Source organism: Girardinichthys multiradiatus, chromosome 17 (assembly GCF_021462225.1).
Source record: "Girardinichthys multiradiatus isolate DD_20200921_A chromosome 17, DD_fGirMul_XY1, whole genome shotgun sequence".
NCBI lineage: Eukaryota > Metazoa > Chordata > Actinopteri > Cyprinodontiformes > Goodeidae > Girardinichthys > Girardinichthys multiradiatus.
This window is the reverse complement of record NC_061809.1, coordinates 10,443,069-10,464,280: the sequence shown is the minus strand read 5'-3', so window position 1 is coordinate 10,464,280 and position 21,212 is coordinate 10,443,069. Positions and strand designations below refer to the sequence as shown.

The window sequence follows — 21,212 nt, the reverse complement described above, 5'->3', positions numbered from 1 at the left end:
TTAGCATATTGTGATAAAGTTCATTATTTTCCATAATGTCATGGTGAAAATTTAACATTCCTATATTTTAGATTCATTGCACACTAACTGATATATTTCAGGTCTTTTATTGTCTTAATACGGATGATTTTGGCATACAGCTCATGAAAACCCAAAATTCCTATCTCACAAAATTAGCATATTTCATCCGACCAAAAAAAGAAAAGTGTTTTTAATACAAAAAACGTCAACCTTCAAATAATCATGTACAGTTATGCACTCAATACTTGGTCGGGAATCCTTTTGCAGAAATGACTGCTTCAATGCGGCGTGGCATGGAGGCAATCAGCCTGTGGCACTGCTGAGGTCTTATGGAGGCCCAGGATGCTTCGATAGCGGCCTTTAGCTCATCCAGAGTGTTGGGTCTTGAGTCTCTCAATGTTCTCTTCACAATATCCCACAGATTCTCTATGGGGTTCAGGTCAGGAGAGTTGGCAGGCCAATTGAGCACAGTGATACCATGGTCAGTAAACCATTTACCAGTGGTTTTGGCACTGTGAGCAGGTGCCAGGTCGTGCTGAAAAATGAAATCTTCATCTCCATAAAGCTTTTCAGCAGATGGAAGCATGAAGTGCTCCAAAATCTCCTGATAGCTAGCTGCATTGACCCTGCCCTTGATAAAACACAGTGGACCAACACCAGCAGCTGACACGGCACCCGGGACCATCACTGACTGTGGGTACTTGACACTGGACTTCTGGCATTTTGGCATTTCCTTCTCCCCAGTCTTCCTCCAGACTCTGGCACCTTGATTTCTGAATGACATGCAGAATTTGCTTTCATCCGAAAAAAGTACTTTGGACCACTGAGCAACAGTCCAGTGCTGCTTCTCTGTAGCCCAGGTCTGGGGAATGCGGCACCTGTAGCCCATTTCCTGCACACGCCTGTGCACGGTGGCTCTGGATGTTTCTACTCCAGACTCAGTCAATAGTGGCCTTCTGGACAGCAGTCAGGTCGGCAGTCTTACCCATGATTGGGGTTTTGAGTGATGAACCAGGCTGGGAGTTTTAAAGGCCTCAGGAATCTTTTGCAGGTGTTTAGAGTTAACTCGTTGATTCAGATGATTAGGTTCATAGCTCGTTTAGAGACCCTTTTAATGATATGCTAATTTTGTGAGATAGGAATTTTGGGTTTTCATGAGCTGTATGCCAAAATCATCCGTATTAAGACAATAAAAGACCTGAAATATTTCAGTTAGTGTGCAATGAATCTAAAATATATGAATGTTAAATTTTCATCATGACATTATGGAAAATAATGAACTTTATCACAATATGCTAATATTTTGAGAAGGACCAGTATATGTACAGGGGTTGGACAATGAAACTGAAACACCTGGTTTTAGACCACAATAATCTATTAGTATGGTGTAGGGCCTCCTTTTGCGGCCAATACAGCGTCAATTCGTCTTGGGAATGACATACACGTCCTGCACAGTGGTCAGAGGGATTTTAAGCCATTCTTCTTGCAGGATAGTGGCCAGGTCACTACGTGATACTGGTGGAGGAAAACGTTTCCTGACTCGCTCCTCCAAAACACCCCAAAGTGGCTCAATAATATTTAGATCTGGTGACTGTGCAGGCCATGGGAGATGTTCAACTTCACTTTCATGTTCATCAAACCAATCTTTCACCAGTCTTGCTGTGTGTATTGGTGCATTGTCATCCTGATACACGGCACCCCCTTCAGGATACAATGTTTGAACCATTGGATGCACATGGTCCTCAAGAATGGTTCGGTAGTCCTTGGCACAAATATTGGGCCAAGGGAATGTCATGATATGGCAGCCTAAACCATCACTGATCCACCCCCATGCTTCACTCTGGGCATGCAACAGTCTGGGTGGTACGCTTCGTTGGGGCTACGAGTACGAAGGATACAATCCAGGTTAGCACCCGAATATCCCTTTCAGACAGCTTCCTCTTGCGTCCACAGTTAATCCTGTTGGATGTGGTTTGTAATTCTTGGTGGTATGCTGACATTACCCTGGATACCGTGGCTCTTGATACATCACAAATATTTGCTGTCTTGGTCACAGATGCGCCAGCAAGACGTGCACCAACAATTTGTCCTCTTTTGAACTCTGGTATGTCACCCATAATGTTGTGTGCATTTCAATATTTTGAGCAAAACTGTGCTCTTACCCTGCTAATTGAATCTTCACACTCTGCTCTTACTGGTGCAATGTGCAATCAATGAAGACTGGCTACCAGGCTGGTTCCATTTAGCCATGAAACCTCCCACACTAAAATGACAGGTGTTTCAGTTTCATTGTCCAACCCCTGTATATATAAAGTGTATTAAATTGTGTTTATACAAAAAAAAACATAAATAACAAAGAAAAACAGAAAACAAAATCAGACTGGGGGGTAGAGGTGGCTTGTACAACGCATTCGCAGTGTTGGGGCTGTGCTCACAGCTATCCACTAGAATTCCTGGAAAAATGTTTATTATGTTATCAGATACAAACATGTCCTCAATATGTCCTGTGCACATACAGCTGCACACAAGGCATAAACAGACTCAGTCTAAACGCTAGTCAAGTGGAGGTTAAAAACACATAAAATTCCAATTAATTGTGTAAGAGCATGCAAAGTACAGTTTTGTGTTATTAATCTTTGCTGCCGACAAAATTAAGTAATCGAGCACCGACTAGCTCAACAATATAAAACGTATGGTGTGATTCATTCTAACCATAATCCCAAATAATTTTCCAGCCCTAGGTTGCAGTAAATTACTCCTTTATTCCAGAGATCCATGCATTTAATCACCTTTAACCACCTGAATTTAAACATGGTCGCTAACAATGCTACACAGCTTCCCGCTTGGTAAATTTCACTGTCCGCATAAAAAGAAAACCATGTTTCAGAACCTGAAAATGTCACGGTATCCCTTAAACAGCCATGCTAATGCTGTCACACTGAGCTACTTGCTAATTTCATGCTCCACGCAACAGGGATAATTTAGTCCCAGTCTGTCTGTCTCTCTGTCAGTGTTTCTGCTAAGGGAGGAGTGGTCACGTGTTTGTTTCGCTCTGAATCACCCCTCCATGCGTTTTCCTCTCTGCTTGTCCCATTCTTTCAAAATCAATAGACGGTAGAGTTAAAAACAGTGTATGCAAGAAAGGAAAAGTGAATGAGGGCGAAACAGGCAAAAATGAACTAAAAAAAAGAAAGTGAAAAATGTGGAGAGGTTCTCTGTAGGCAGAAAGGGAGAGACAACTGATGGAGAGAGGAAAAGCTGTCTTGTGCTGGATCACACTCCTGAACAGATGGCTACACTACAGAGAGAAAACCACAGAGGAGACATTACAGTGTTCAGGTTAAAACCTCCCCTGAAAGATACAAACAGTTAAGCAGGAAAGGACAATGTCTTTTATTTATCATCAGGATGACTCAAACCCCAAAAGTTAAGCTCTTTTTGTGCCACAAGGCCAAAATCTTTGTACTATATCAGCGTTCTTTGTAAGAACATCCCAAGTAAAGATGCAAAAGTCCTAAACTCATCTAATATCGCAGTCACATTTGTTTTTCTTAAAAATAGAAAAAAAAGAGATTTAATTTAAATACATTCATTAATGGAATGACAAACAAAGGCCCATAGCTGTCAAAATTAAAGCACACCTATATCAGTTTAATATGAAGCATTTTTTATTGTATACTTTACTTTTGAAGTTAATTAGAGTTTCTAAGAATTCCTAATTATTGGCAACAGTCTGTTTTCAGAAAAATAAATGTGATGTGACACGTGGTCCCTAAACTGGTTGGAGACACATTTCTATCTTACTACCATGCAAAGTGAGGAAGATTGAAAGGAAGGAAAAAATATCTCCCCAGGTTATTGCTGGGGAACTGCAGGAAAGAGTAGCTAAGTCGCTCTAACAACCATTAGACAACATGGTGGAGGATCTGTCATGCTCTGGGTCGGCTTCTCTTCAAATATTCCTGGGAAACTTATTGGAGGATTTTAAATAACACATTTAGAGGTTTCTAGCAGAAAGTTGAAAATGGGTCATCACTGGGTCTTTTAGGAAGAAAATAATCAGAAACACACAGTATATGGTCAAACCGCCAGACAAAAAACTAACCTTCTGAAGGCAAAAGTACAACCCAACCCAGGACTATTGATAATCTAAAAAGATTGTGCAAAGAGGGCGAAGGGGTCTTTTTTCTATTTCATACCTTTGTCGGAGCCGCCTGCAACGGTGTGTTTTGCACCAATCATGCGTCAATTTGTACACACCATGGTGTTGTGCCCCAGCCACAGGAGGAAACATGGACTGAACTGTACAGAACAAGGAGACTGCTACAAAAACTGTGCATTTCTAAATACACACATTAACCTACTTTTAGTCCAGCCCAGGAAGCTGGAATCCCTGTGATGTCATGCAGCCGCTAACAAAACACTTCTCCCAGCCACACCACGTCCTCATTATCAGCACAGTTATTTGTTCTCTGTTGTGTTTTGAAGTTGATACAAACTTTATTTCAACAGGATGTCTTAAACAGTAATGGTCCAGTAATGCTAGATTGCTCCTTTGTTGTCTGTGTTTTTTTCCTTAATCTCCTTGACCTAACCTGCTTAGGTTCGAATAATGGCTAGATCATGCCAAATGTTCCACTGCTAGCGGCTAACAAGCTAATAGCTTTGCTATAGCCACCAGTAGTCAGCTGTGCTTTACAACAGAGCTTGTTTCGTTCACTCAGTCATCGTTAGATAATGTGCTGTCAGTGCCCGTATATACATTAATATTTGTATTGATGGCTAGTTAACAACATTAGGAACAGTGGTCCAAAAGACTAAAGATTTCAAATTCGGTAAAACATATTTTTAAGTTATTATTAACTAAATATGGTGGCTGTTTAAAATAACATTAAGAATCAATTGTTCCAAAATGTTATTGATTTCTAATTTGTCAGATTATTGTTGAAAATATTATTTTATTAAAATTATGTTTTACTTACCCTTTTGATATGCATTGTAACTGGTTGTTTCAACACATACAGGTCCTTCTCAAAATATTAGCATATTGTGATAAAGTTCATTATTTTCCATAATGTAATGATGAAAATTTAACATTCATATATTTTAGATTAATTGCACACTAACTGAAATATTTCAGGTCTTTTATTTTCTTAATACGGATGATTTTGGCATACAGCTCATGAAAACCCCAAATTCCTATCTCACAAAATTAGCATATTTCATCCGACCAATGAAAGAAAAGTGTTTTTAATACAACAAACATCAACCTTCAAATAATCATGTACAGTTATGCACTCAATACTTGGTCAGGAATCCTTTTGCAGAAACGACTGCTTCAATGCGGCATGGCATGGAGGCAATCAGCCTGTGGCACTGCTGAGGTCTTATGGAGGCCCAGGATGCTTCAATAGCGGCCTTTAGCTCATCCAGAGTGTTGGGTCTTGAGTCTCTCAACGTTCTCTTCACAATATCCCACAGATTCTCTATGGGGTTCAGGTCAGGAGAGTTGGCAGGCCAATTGAGCACAGTGATACCATGGTCAGTAAACCATTTACCAGTGGTTTTGGCACTGTGAGCAGGTGCCAAGTTGTGCTGAAAAATGAAATCTTCATCTCCATAAAGCTTTTCAGCAGATGGAAGCATGAAGTGCTCCAAAATCTCCTGATAGCTAGCTGCATTGACCCTGCCCTTGATAAAACACAGTGGACCAACACCAGCAGCTGACACGGCACCCCAGACCATCACTGACTGTACTTGACACTGGACTTCTGGCATTTTGGCATTTCCTTCTCCCCAGTCTTCCTCCAGACTCTGGCACCTTGATTTCCGAATGACATGCAGAATTTGCTTTCATCTGAAAAAAGTACTTTGGACCACTGAGCAACAGTCCAGTGCTGCTTCTCTGTAGCCCAGGTCAGGCGCTTCTGCCACTGTTTCTGGTTCAAAAGTGGCTTGACCTGGGGAATGCGGCACCTGTAGCCCATTTCCTGCACACGCCTGTGCACGGTGGCTCTGGATGTTTCTACTCCGGACTCAGTCCACTGCTTCCGCAGGTCCCCCAAGGTCTGGAATCGGCCCTTCTCCACAATCTTCCTCAGGGTCCGGTCACCTCTTCTCGTTGTGCAGCGTTTTCTGCCACACTTTTTCCTTCCCACAGACTTCCCACTGAGGTGCCTTGATACAGCACTCTGGGAACAGCCAATTCATTCAGAAATTTCTTTCTGTGTCTTACCCTCTTGCTTGAGGGTGTCAATAGTGGCCTTCTGGACAGCAGTCAGGTCGGCAGGTCGGCTTACCCATGATTGGGGTTTTGAGTGATGAACAGGCTGGGAGTTTTAAAGGCCTCAGGAATCTTTTGCAGGTGTTTAGAGTTAACTCGTTGATTCAGATGATTAGGTTCATAGCTCGTTTAGAGACCCTTTTAATGATATGCTAATTTTGTGAGATAGGAATTTTGGGTTTTCATGAGCTGTATGCCAAAATCATCCGTATTAAGACAATAAAAGACCTGAAATATTTCAGTTAGTGTGCAATGAATCTAAAATATATGAATGTTAAATTTTCATCATGACATTATGGAAAATAATGAACTTTATCACAATATGCTAATATTCTGAGAAGGACCTGTACCAATTGTGTTAGCATGTGTTAGTTTTTAAACTAATTTGACCTAGTTTCCAAATTCCTCAAAACAAACCTTGGTCGGTCGGTCGAACGGACGGACAGACAGACAGACACAACAGCAGCAACACCACAAAAAAGCAAAGCAAGGGCCGAGCTGCAGACAGACCAAAATAGGCAACTTTGATGGAATCAGAGTAGAGGTAAGGGCCGGTGACAGAGACTGCCAAAAAATGTCTTTGAGGACAAGTGCATGTGTGTGTGATAGATACAGTCCAAGCTACAGTGTAAGCCATCAAATATTTATCATTATGGATTACAAGTACAAAGTGAGTGTGGGTTGTTGTGAAGTCACAACAAAGAAACAACACTGTTTAAGGATTAATTCCTGGGTCCTTATTTCAGACTTGAGGTGAACTCGAGTCCATCTCAGATCTGCAGGTAAGTGAGCAGTTTGAGATTTTTACTCACACTACTGAAGAACAAAGGCAATTACAAAAGCTAATCCTTTCCCTCTGTATTACACAGTCACGTCTTCTGCTGAGTGTTATGAGGAAATTAAAAAAAAACACATGACTGCACTGAAATCACATATTTTTTAAATACTACTTACCTGTGATCTGGGGTTCCTCAGGGCTCTGATTTTGGGCCACATTTGCTTTGACTATATATACTATTAATAACAGATTGGAATCATCTGCATATATGAGACATGATCTTAGACCAATTAGCAATCTGTTCAGTTCTTATGGTTTTCAGTTTAATATGATGCCAAATTTCCTTTATTGACTTGTTTAGGAGGTAATCACCTTCCGTTAACCACAGCTCCAATCAGTGCCATGACATTATATTTCCTAAATCATGCAAAAACTTGGCTATTTAGGTTCCCCTCTCCTGTCAACTGTTAACAATTAGTCACGAATGGTCCCAATCTACTGTTATTTTGTTTTGGTTTTTAATTAACAAGACTAATTAGTTAAGGATGAGTAGCGATGATTGTCAGGCAATTAAACTTTTTTTTTCTTCCAATTTTACGCATATATTTTTGTTATTTTTTGTATATTTGTTTATTTTGAAACAGTATGTGATTTTCATTTCAGAAATGTGCTTCTTAAAGTTTACTGATTAACATTTTACATAAAATTAAATTTGAAGCTTTTTCAGTACTCTAGGACCCATTCTTGATCTCAGCTTTGTAGTGAAGCCTTAAGATTATATTGCTAGCTAAAAAAAAATTGTACCATCACCTACATTAATAAATTTGATTAAAAAAACAAACTAAACCTGAGCTTTATGTGTATATAAAGATTTGGTTGAACAAGGCATTAATCAGGACTACAGGTCAGGATGGGGTATTATGCATTTCTTTAAGATAGTTTATAGTACATTCCAGTACTATAGTACTATCCGGTATACAGGTCCTTCTCAAAATATTAGCATATTGTGATAAAGTTCATTATTTTCCATAATGTCATGATGAAAATTTAACATTCATATATTTTAGATTCATTGCACACTAACTGAAATATTTCAGGTCTTTTATTGTCTTAATATGGATGATTTTGGCATACAGCTCATGAAAACCCAAAATTCCTATCTCACAAAATTAGCATATCATTAAAAGGGTCTCTAAACGAGCTATGAACCTAATCATCAGAATCAACGAGTTAACTCTAAACACCTGCAAAAGATTCCTGAGGCCTTTAAAACTCCCAGCCTGTTCATCACTCAAAACCCCAATCATGGGTAAGACTGCCGACCTGACTGCTGTCCAGAAGGCCACTATTGACACCTTCAAGCAAGAGGGTAAGACACAGAAAGACATTTCTGAACGAATAGGCTGTTCCCAGAGTGCTGTATCAAGGCACCTCAGTGGGAAGTCTGTGGGAAGGAAGAAGTGTGGCAGAAAACGCTGCACAACGAGAAGAGGTGACCGGACCCTGAGGAAGATTGTGGAGAAGGGCCGATTCCAGACCTTGGGGGACCTGCGGAAGCAGTGGACTGAGTCTGGAGTAGAAACATCCAGAGCCACCGTGCACAGGCGTGTGCAGGAAATGGGCTACAGGTGCCGCATTCCCCAGGTCAAGCCACTTTTGAACCAGAAACAGTGGCAGAAGCGCCTGACCTGGGCTACAGAGAAGCAGCACTGGACTGTTGCTCAGTGGTCCAAAGTACTTTTTTCAGATGAAAGCAAATTCTGCATGTCATTCGGAAATCAAGGTGCCAGAGTCTGGAGGAAGACTGGGGAGAAGGAAATGCCAAAATGCCAGAAGTCCAGTGTCAAGTACAGTCAGTGATGGTCTGGGGTGCCGTGTCAGCTGCTGGTGTTGGTCCACTGTGTTTTATCAAGGGCAGGGTCAATGCAGCTAGCTATCAGGAGATTTTGGAGCACTTCATGCTTCCATCTGCTGAAAAGCTTTATGGAGATGAAGATTTCATTTTTCAGCACTACCTGGCACCTGCTCACAGTGCCATAACCACTGGTAAATGGTTTACTGACCGTGGTATCACTGTGCTCAATTGGCCTGCCAACTCTCCTGACCTGAACCCCATAGAGAATCTGTGGGAGATTGTGAAGAGAACGTTGAGAGACTCAAGACCCAACACTCTGGATGAGCTAAAGGCCGCTATTGAAGCATCCTGGGCCTCCATAAGACCTCAGCAGTGCCACAGGCTGATTGCCTCCATGCCACGCCGCATTGAAGCAGTCATTTCTGCCAAAGGATTCCCGACCAAGTATTGAGTGCATAACTGTACATGATTATTTGAAGGTTGACGTTTTTTGTATTAAAAACACTTTTCTTTTATTGGTCGGATGAAATATGCTAATTTTGTGAGATAGGAATTTTGGGTTTTCATGAGCTGTATGCCAAAATCATCTGTATTAAGACAATAAAATACCTGAAATATTTCAGTTAGTGTGCAATGAATCTAAAATATATGAATGTTAAATTTTCATCATGACATTATGGAAAATAATGAACTTTATCACAATATGCTAATATTTTGAGAAGGACCTGTAGTACCGGATAGTTTAAGATAGTTCAGTACATTTTTCCATTATTCATTTTGATTATGTTTTCCCACCTAGAGGAGTGTGGTAATGCAATATTTATTATTATTAGGCAGTTTAAACATAGCAATGTTATCAGTTTAAAGATAAAAACTGTAGATGCCAGTGGTATGATTTTCAGTAACTCCACCATGCTCAACTTACTATGCAGCAGCTAGGTTTCTACTTTAAGCCAGTAAAGGCCTTGAGTGTTTTAGTAAAAAAATTAAGTTAATTAATTTTGTACTGTCAAGACTATGGTGCTGCTTTCTTATGATTGCAGGCCTCATCCATCGCAGTGTATTCAAATGTGCAACAAATGACTCAGATGGCATGCTCCAAAACACGTTGCTAAAGGTGTTTTATGTTAGGCTGGGCAAAAATATAGCTCCTAACTGCCAGGTACAATCTATGTCGTGCTGCCCACAGTTCAGCTAGAGTTCATAAACAGTTAGGGATGATTCATTTGCTCTTTATTATTTCAAGACATGGTTTGATGGGAGTCAACTAAGCACTTCAGCTGTACACCCCAAGATTTCCATGCTTAATTTATCAGTGTTTTATAGCCCCTTTGCATGTTAAACTAAAGCTCTTCGTTCTAGGCCCTTATTCCCTTTTCCATTCCTTCTAAATCTAAAAAGCTCTCTTAACAACAATAAAATAGCTACTAACACAGTGCTTTCTGTTTTGATCAAAGTTCATGTATTTCTTTGAATGAATAGGAGGAAGCTTTGGGAAGCTTCAGATCTGACGCTACAGCTTCGTCTTCTTGGAGATGTTACAAGTGCTAGACATGAGCTAAATGGTGTGTATGACAAGGAACATCTGTATTTTAATGGCAAGCAGGAACAAAACGTGAAGCATGTGACAGGAGAGCAGTAGTGACTGCTACAGAGATGACAACAGAAAAGATTTAAGCATATGTTCAAGTGAACACTTGGTACAGCTGGAAGTATCACCAAGGGAGAGATCCACTTCTAACCCAAAATCAGCTTTTCATTCCTGTTCTATTGATGCATCTCACCTGATCAATTACTCTGATGTGGTCACATGTCTCACACTCTCCCCCTCTGCATTAACTGGAAAATCCACTATATGTACTCAGTTTAAGCCCAATACACATTCCAGCAAACACACACATACATAAAATCGTTAGCAGACATTTGGTTGTATTGACAAAGTCAAGCCAGATTAACTATATGGGCTTCAATAGGCGCCACCTATTGAACACTGGGTAAGGTTTACAAAAAGGGAAAAAGTTTTAAAAACAGCTTCCTGCTAGAAGTCTGGTGTGCTGTGTAATATACACAACACTGTTTTGTGTTTCAGTCTAACTTAGATGAGAATTAACTTAGTGGAAGCTTACAAAACCATGACAGGCATCTAGCCTTTGCCAAGACGTTAATAACATAATAGTCTTAGCATGTATTAACTTCTGACTTTGAAGAAAGTAATAAAAAATCTAAACAAAAAAGATTTCTCATTATTCTGGTACTTAGCAACTAAAAAATATTTTAGTGATTCTAACTGACCAACAACAGGAAAAGGTTAGTCTGGTTTATTCAGTGAGAAAAAAAAAATCTTATCACTTTCCTACAATCTATTTAAATATCTGGTTAAAAATGTAAATGGGACCCCCTTGAGCCAACAGTGGAGTTCTCCTGCTCAGAATGGGAAAACTTCAATGTTTCGCTTAGATTTTTGACACCATATTTATTTAGAGAACAAGAGAACGATAAGTTCAATATGTGAAAATAAATTTGTGGTTTTTTGAGCCCACATTTCCTTTTTCAGTGTGCTCATCAGCTACTGATGCAGTTCAGCTTCACGTAACCTGATGCACTAAAATGTCTTTGAGTTGTTTGTACAGTTTATTAATATCCTGTGTAAATACAGAAATGTGGAGCTATTCTTTCTTAATTTACAAACTAGAGATCATTCTCAGGGTTCCAACAAATATTCAAAATTTTTGCACATTCAAACATCTAACTTTTCTGCTGGATTTTATGACATTTTAAGTTTTATTATTAAAGAACACAAAGCTGAAGTTGGATTCTGATTCAGCAGTCTGATAAAGGGTTAATTCACCACTTTTTTAGGCATTCATACCAATTTAGATCAGCCTCATTTTTAAATTTGCAATATTTCGACTTGTCAAATCAGGACCAGTTTATCCTATATTAAATACAGATTATTTAATTCATAGTTTATGCTCTGTGATATCTTTGCTTTGTTTGTAAAATGAGAAAAATGGGAATGCCAGTGCTTCACTTTGAATATAAAGAGTATCCTTTTTACATTTCTTTGATGAATATGTGGGTTTTGAAATGATTAATTTATGTATTTTTACTTTTTATTTAATTCTGAATTAAAAATTTTAAATGAGGAATAAGGAAGCCAAAATGTATTTACATTTTCTATTTTCCATACTGACCCAAAGCTGGGAATGACAAAAATCAAACCCTTTTCAAGACCGTAAGAACCCTGTAATGCACAAGTCGTTGAGCAATAAAGACTTTTGTGAAAAAATACAGATATGAAAATCATATCAATACCATCATTAAGACCGACTACATATGTGTGAATGCGACCGAGGTGTTGGATGTGCAGAGAAGCCATAGTGATATAGATAGATATAGATATATAGGATATAAAGGATGCTAAATATGAACCTCCCAGAGAGGAGGTAAAGAGACCACAGAGAAGGTTTGTGCAAGTGTTGAAGGAGGATATCGAGACGACACAAGGACAGAAAGAGATGGAAACGGATGACGTGCCGTGGCAATCTGTAGAGGAAGCAGCTAAAAGAATAGAAATTATGTGTAGCGGGCCTGGAAATCAGGAATAAATTACAAAAATTGTTGAGTCTGGTTTGTAATACTCAATGAAATCATGCAGTATTTACCTATTTTTCTTTTAACATTCCTCATCTCAAGAAAATTATGAAACACAGGTAATCTGATCTAACATGAAAATGCAAAGTTTTTGTCATCTCAGCTGCATGAAACTGAAACTTTGAATCACTCTGCAAAGAAAATAAAAACCAAATATGCTGCATCATATTGCTGTTTTGGCTTGGAAAAATGGCAGCAACGGATGTCATTGTCAGGGGATATTCCAGATCCTAAAACCTCATGCAGAGCCAGAGAGGGAGCAAAGGCATGGAAAAAGCACGGTAACAGTGGGCCTGCTGTGTGCCTGCGTGTTCGCACCTGATACGTGTCCCACAGTCTGATCGTGCACCGTAGCGGCAGCTCCCTCATCAGGAGGTTGTTCATCCAGCGGAAGGCAAACTGCAGGTACTCCACCTCGTACTGCTGCATGTGGCGGTGCACAGACTCTAGCAGAAATTAGAACAGAAATATGGTCAAAATCTTCAACAGATTAACAGACACACAAAGAGAAGAGATGAAAATTCCTTTCATGGGGGAAAGAAATCTCAAAGCGACACAAGTGTAGATAGTCGTTCTGAACCCCCTTCTCTATTACAGAACTGCTGTCATCAGTGTCACGCGCACAACTGTTTCCTCATAATTGAAATGTAATTACAGAGCTATCCAAATTGTCTGGGAACAGCCTCATACCAGAGCGGGATGAGAAATGGAAGTGGAATTGTATTGTTAACCAACACTCCAGAGAAATTGCATGTCGCTCCAATGGAGACAGAAGTGCATATAAATTAGGTCAATGGCATCCAGAGGTGAAAACTGAATGACGGCTTACATGTAATGTATAGAGAGCATGTTAATTACTTCTTTGACATCGGCGCCCTCGGCAGAAGCTGATAAAAATTGTGTTGTGCTGACTTCTGACCTGTCATAGAAAGTCAGGGTGTCGGAAACCAAAGAGCAGGACCCTGTCACTTTAAAAAAAGGGAAAAACTCCTAGATGAATAATAATGAGGCATCCCGCCTCGCTCACATTCTGCTTTCAATTTAAGCTCTGTGATTATTTCTCCATGCAAACAGAATTTATTACAAAGGAATCCATTTCAAGTTTATTTAAAGTGCATTGAAGTGGAAGGAACGATATTGCAGCAACTACAGTTGAATATAGCCCAACAATTTGCAAGTCTTACCATGGATTCTCACCTGAGCCATTCTAAACTAGGGGTATGTGTCTCCAATCCTCAAGTCCTCCACATGTTTTGAAATGTTGCTGTGGTTCAACACACCTGAATGAAACATATGGTTTATAGCCAGGCCTCTGCAGAACCTGATCGCATACCAAAGGAGGTAATTCAGCTATAATTTGAATGTGTTGGAGCCAGGAGATGCCCAAAACATGCAGGACACTGGCTTTTGAGGGCTGGATTTGGACCCCCCACTGATCTCAATCATTCCATTGTAGCTCTGGCTGTCTTTAGAAACCTTTAACAGTATTTTCTCTTCCTGGATTAACTTGTATTTTGCTCCATCAACGCAACTTCTTATTCCCATGTAAAAAACAGCATCCCCACAGGATGATGCTACCATCACCATCTATTATAGTGGAAAATGTGTATTCAATATGATATCCAAGTTTTTGGCACTAGTGGCCTTTATTGACAGTTACAAGACAGGAATTGGGCAGGGAGAAAAAAGGGGGAAGACATGCAGCTAAGGTCTCAAGGTCGGGAATCGAACCCATAATGGTTGCTTTGAGGACTAACCCTAACCTCTAATTTAATTTAATTCCAATTATAATACAATTATAGCGGAAGTTTAAATATATTGTGAATTTACTTTATTATGAAATTATACAAAGACATATTTTAAGTGCTGCTGAAACAACTGTGTAAACTCTCAACAGAAGAAAACCAAATATGTCTCTGCAATGTCAATTTAAACAACTAAGTTACAGAGCTACACTTAAACGTTCAAGTCTGTCTCCCTTTTAACATATTACTGCCTGGATTTCTCCTCTCTGTCTGCTTCAAATGAAGCCTTGCCACCAGACACACTACACAGAGAAAAGGCCACATGTTGCATCGTGCAGTCTCAATATGGCCTCTGTGAGGGGTTCAAACTTCAGTGTCGGTGTCGAGGCGTGCCGGCAGAACGCTCGCACAGAAGAATGGATGAGAGGCAGATCCGTCAGCCGAAAGCCGCCAGCGTGCGACGCCATGACACCGAGGATGACTGCCTTTGTTCCTTTCTCTGTTCTTGATAAATGTTTGTTTTATGCATCTTTACATAACAAAAGATTAAAAATACCACTCAGTATTCTGCGACTCCTAATTTCATAGTCATCAAGCCCATGACACTCATTCTCTCTCACCCGCACACACACACTCACACAACTCATAATAGAGCTGTAATTATAGAGTTGTCAGGGAATCTATAAGAAAAGCCAGTTAGGGAGGAAGCATCGCATCCTCTTCTCTCACACTCACTGCTCTTAATCAGAAATGACTGACAACACACACACACAGCTCTAATAACCCATTTATTGGTAAAACATTATGCAGATATTTCTAACCAAGGCCAGATGCATTATTACCGGCAAACACACACACCTGAACGACACCTATCTGCTCTCGAGTGCAACACACACTCCGGCACATGAGCAGGGTACAGGGTAAACACAAAGCTATTATTTCACACTCCTCTCTGCAGTTTAATTATCACATGCTGCTGCAAAAGCATAAACAAGGAAAGCTCATTAACAGCGCATGCATCACGGTGACAGATCTGAGCTGGCTGCCAAGCAGAGGGGAAGGGAGCGGAACTACTTTAGACAATGTTAAATTACACTAATGAACTTGCTCTTCCTAATATTAGCGACTTGGGCAAACACAGAGGAGAAAGGGGTATGGTGGTGGTGGTGATATAGGGTAGGGTTATTTGTTATATCACAGAAAAGAGGGAGAAATATTGAACCTCTTTAAATAAAAGGAAAAGTTGAAGAGAAAAAGTTGTGAAAGTTGAACCTTATTACTCATGGGCTGCTGACGGGCCAGCACAGTGCTGAGTGGGGTTGTTACCAGGGTTGAGGAAGTTTGGGACTGACATGTCTCATAGACACTGATTGACTTATGAGTCTTGTCCTCCAGCCCGGTGTTGGTTAAGGTTTCAAACAGAGGCCATGGTGTTGCCTGTCCTCCTCCCCTGTCCTCCTCAGTGAGAGCGCAGCCTGCGGCTGCTTGGACAGCAGGAGGTCAGAGGTTCTACAGTGAGCAGCTCTCAGGTTTCTGCTGATGAGGTCAATTCTGCCTGACTTGACAATCTCCTAGGTAAACCATGTAATTAAAGTTTCCCTTTCCCATTTCATCTTTTTTTTCCCCATCATCCTGCAACCAGATCTGTTGACACCTTCTCTTCTTTATCTCAGTGTAACCTTCATCTACTAGACTTTTCTTAGCCATATTTAATACATATACAAGGTGGCACTTCCCTCTTTGCGAAGCGGTTTTAACCAAATCCTTGCAGAGACTGGTAACTGGATCTGACAGCAAAACTAAATTAAGTGTCTAGATTATCCAGGTGGAGAAAATATGTTGAAGCCTAAAAAGTACCGGACAGTATCGGTAAATACCCGGTTTTGAATGTTGATCAGTAACAAAAAAATGATCACATTCCAAAAAGAAACCACTCAAACTATGTCAAATGTATTAATGAGGTCAGGCGCGGCGCTGATGGTAGGGGGTTGAGCACGTGACCCATGTATGGAGGCCTCGACGCAATCTGTCGCGGGATCGAATCCCGGCCCGTTGACGCTTTCTGCACTCCCTTTCCGCACGCTTTCCACACCATTTCCTGTATGCTTACAGTCACAAAAATACTCTGGAAAAGTAATTAAGGCCACTAGAGCCCAAAAATAACTTTAAAAATAAAATATATTCAGGAGGTCAAATCTCAAATGATTCTGACTTCTGATCCCTTTGCTGTTTGGAATAAATAAATCCAATCCTGGCAATGTTTAATTGTAAACGAAAACCTTTCCACATGCCAAACAGCAGGAGAACCTAAGGTACTAAAACCAAATGGCTGGGGTTCCTCTTGAAAAAACACCTACTTGTAAGGCTAATAAGAAGAGGGAAAGGGTTCGCTAATGGAGCGATGGGAAAGGAGTCCAGAAAACCCCCACATACATCGATGTATTTCCATTTAAGTTTCAATAAATTTAAAGGGAAATATGGCTCTCAAGGTCAAAGTGCCCCAGCACTTGTACAATGATTTACATGTTCTGTGGTTTAAATATGTTCGTATATCCATTTTGCATCCTGGTTGTATTTTGTTCAAACAGACTCAAATCCAATAAAATAATCTGCTCCATTGTCTTCCTTTTTCAACTTTTTCTAGTTTTGATGTTGTGGAAATGGTTGCATTTAGTTGTTTCTTGGCAGTAAATATACACAAAAAAAAAAACAAGTTTGCAATTCGATGTTTCTTTATTATTCTATTCAATTTTCTCCTTAGACCAGGGGCGTTCAGGAACCATAACAGGGTAAACTTGCTGCTTGTACACTGCACTTTTTATTCCCGTGGTAGAACTGTGTAACATTTATGGACACACAATAGAAGAGCAAAAGCAATAGTCATTACAATGCCTTTGTTTTGTCCTTAGAGCAACCTCCTTTATCGCTTTTTGCCTGGATGGATGCTGGAAAATGTTGACATATTAAAAGGTCTTGTCTTATTATTCAGCTGAAACCAAACAAGACATGCGGTAAGATCAGTTAAAGAACTCGAAGAAAGCTTTAGACAACATACTGAAAAGGCTGCAGTTAAGACATTTTGAAATCTCTTGGACAAATTGTTGGTTCACGTCTTGCTGGCGCATCTGTGACCAAGACAGCAAGTCTTTGTGATGTATCAAGAGCCACGGTATCCAGGGTAATGTCAGCATACCACCAAGAAGGACAAACCACATCCAACAGGATTAACTGTGGACGCAAGAGGAAGCTGTCTGAAAGGGATGTTCGGGTGCTAACCTGGATTGTATCCCTCATACTCGTAGCCCCAAAGAAGCGTACCACCCAGACTGTTGCATGCCCAGAGTGAAGCATGGGGGTGGATCAGTGATGGTTTGGGCTGCCATATCATGTCATTCCCTTGGCCCAATACTTGTGCTAGATGGGCGCGTAACTGCCAAGGACTACCGAACCATTCTTGAGGACCATGTGCATCCAATGGTTCAAACATTGTATCCTGAAGGTGGTGCCGTGTATCAGGATGACAATGCACCAATACACACAGCAAGACTGGTGAAAGATTGGTTTGATGAACATGAAAGTGAAGTTGAACATCTCCCATGGCCTGCACAGTCACCAGATCTAAATATTATTGAGCCACTTTGGGGTGTTTTGGAGGAGCGAGTCAGGAAACGTTTTCCTCCACCAGTATCATGTAGTGACCTGGCCACTATCCTGCAAGAAGAATGGCTTAAAATCCCTCTGACCACTGTGCAGGACTTGTATATGTCATTCCGAAGACGAATTGACGCTGTATTGGCCGCAAAAGGAGGCCCTACACCATACTAATAAATTATTGTGGTCTAAAACCAGGTGTTTCAGTTTCATTGTCCAACCCCATGTACATCAGAGAACACGTTCAACGCAGCGTGTTGAGCAAAGGGTGATCTCTGAACACTGTGGGGGGCTGTGTGGGAAGACATAGAAAGATTGTATAACTGACCTCAGGTCAGGTTACAAGGCACTGTAGCGGACCTCAGTGTGAAGCTTTGAAAGCAAGGGCCTGATTTCAAACGAAAACCTTCTGCTGAAGCTACAAATAGAATTATACACACATTAAAAGTCAGGTACATAACCTACATGGTCAATACCACCATCCACTAATGCTACAGAAAGGTTAATTATCCTTTTCAAAGCCATAAACATACGGAAAGCTTTCTTTTAATACAATAATTACAATCTCACTACAGATGCAGGATCAGCGAGTATGCTTCAGATCCACGCTTTCATTAGCATAGATAGATTCACCTCGGGGCAATTTGCATGTAGATGAACTTGTACTCATGCACTAACATGCCACAAATACAGAGACTGAGATAAAAGAGAGATAAGGAGATCAGAGGAACGTTACATGCTGACAAAGTGGTTGTTGTCTTTTGAGGCGGTACATTCGCCAGCGTCAAGCAGGGCTAATGGGAGTTAGAGTTATTAGCACAACTAGATAATTACACAGAGGGGTAGTCTGACGGACGGGTAATAAGAAACAAGATTTCAAAGCCAAGAACGTCAATGCCATCAAATGTAAGAATTAATGTGAAGAGCAAAAAAAAAAAAAAGCCATATTAATGGTGACATCATAAAATACTGGATTCAAAGAAAAGAAGTGTTTTTAGTTTAGGTTTGCTAGTTTGCATTGGCCAGTTCCCAGTATCCATGGATATCAGGGTTTTAAACCATTACCATTTCGACAAACGCTAGTATTATCTGTCATACCATTCGTACTCATTGTGAGAGATTTTTTCCAGCTGTGTGGAATATAGCGAAGTGCACCGCAGCTCCTGCACACTGCAGCTCAAGCTGGCTGAAAGAAGCCTACCACACTTTTCCCTGTCATTCAAAAAGCTTGAAAATATTTCCAGTAGAGAGAAATACAGAACACAAAACTAAAGGAGTGCCAGCCCTTACCTTTACTATAGTAATGCAGATTAAAACAGTAGGAATTACATTTTGTTGTCCGTTTTGAATAAAAGCAGTTAGATCATGTTGGTCCATACTAACAAAAAATAACAAAACAGCACAAAATTCTGCCAGAGATGAGGCAGATATTTACAGACCATGCCTTAATGTTCATGAAGCATCAGCTGACCCAGAAGGAGGTGTGATAAGCATCACGAGTACCCTTGTTACATTTGAACTAGATATACAAACATTAAAGCAATGACGATTTAAAATAACACCTGAAGTTCTAAATCTCCTCTTGAACTGACAAAAAAAAAATTGTACAGTTTTATCAATTCAATATCAGAATACTAGAAGCTCTAACTCAGACAAACCAATTGGTTACATAAAGAACATACAGTTAGATCACTTATCGTGGGATTTGAATCAGTAAGAAATGAAAGGTTCTAGCAAATCATCCTCCTGCTGTGAGAGCACAGAACCCCACCTTTTATTGAAAACAAACAACAGTCTGGATAACCCTGCATCTGATAAGTGCTGATAGGTAATTTTGGAGCAGATGAGAGGCTATTGTTCCCAGAACAGATGCTATGTCGACAGCGGGGCGAAAAACAATCCTGTAACACAAGATAAGAGGTATCTGTGATCTCATTAGAGCTGGTAATGTCAAGCTAGCGGGGTATAAAATGTCTCTACCCCAGCTATGATGACAAGGCACTTATGGAGGAGATACAGTAAAAGTGTTGTCATTTTTTTATGTTGATCTCAGCAAAGATGGAAGGACGATTATCACCTAAATGATAACACTGGTTTTGTATTAATACCATCTAAAGTGCCTTGGAAAAGTATTCAACTTGTTCACATTTCTCACATTACGGCCACAAATTTCTATGGATTTTAGGAAACAGTCCAACACAAAGCAGTGCATGAATGTGAAGTGGAAGAAAAATGATTTTTCAACCCTCTGAGTCAACACTAAAATTACACTACAATTACAGCTGCAAGTCCTTTGAGGTTATTCTTTAGCATCTTTGCACATTTGGAGACCAAAATGTTGACCGGCCAATGCTAACACGTGAATATGCTTGAATAAAAAGGGTATAAGTACTTTTGAAATGTAGTCTGAGCACTATCCTTTGTAGGTAAATAATAATTACAGTTATAATACCAGCTGTTCAAAAATTTCAACTGCTTCCAACTAGCTATTTTAAATACAATCAAAGTTAAATTAATGACATCTTGTGTTAATATTTGCTCATCAAGGGAACAACTAGGTAGCCAAAAAATAAATATGTCCGTTTTAACTAGAAGTGAGCTCAGGAAGAAATAGGTAAATAAAATAAGCAGTACAGCTCCCTGCCTGATGATAACCTGCTCTGTTCTGTGAGGATCTTTATGATGATACAGTCCACACACGTCGGCTTTGACTGATCCGGACATCCAGCTCCTGCGGGTGATATCTGAAGAAACTCCAGGATTGTGTTTGCAGAACTTGTATGACAACCACTAACTTTTACTGACATTCATACTTCTGCACGTGCACGTACACTTTCTCCCCCATCCAATTAAATGGAGCGGGTGAGTCCTCCTCGCCCTCTGGCTGACAGAGCGCGTGACAGGAGAGTGGGACAGCATCACAGCTTTCTGAGAACATGACCACTGGACAGAAGCTTGCTGTGATAAGATGCACAATGCATCATGTGCAGCTGTGTGTGCCTCATGAGTGTATAGTGACAAAGTTTCCCTCTGCCCCCCCCCCCCCCGGGATTTAAAAAAAGATAAGACAGAGAAGAAAGGGTAGCTTTGGTAATTAACACATCATTTTAACTATGTGTGGGAAATGTCATTAAACTGTGGATGAGTACACTTGGTTTGCATATATTATCTTCCAGGCCCCGCTGGCCTCGTCTTTGCACTTATATTCACAAGCATGCACACATT

The 21,212-nt window shown here is 40.3% G+C and overlaps 1 protein-coding gene across 4 annotated transcripts in view; it reads right to left on the bottom strand.

Moving 5' to 3' along the window:
* Nucleotides 1-21,212, bottom strand: part of tbc1d22a (TBC1 domain family, member 22a) — a 166,749-nt gene that overhangs the window by 40,944 nt on the left and 104,593 nt on the right. For all 4 annotated transcript variants that reach the window (XM_047389884.1, XM_047389883.1, XM_047389886.1 and 1 more), the window contains one exon: nucleotides 12,910-13,037. In XM_047389884.1, the coding sequence (XP_047245840.1) occupies nucleotides 12,910-13,037 (128 nt within the window). The remainder of the gene's footprint in view (nucleotides 1-12,909; nucleotides 13,038-21,212) is intronic.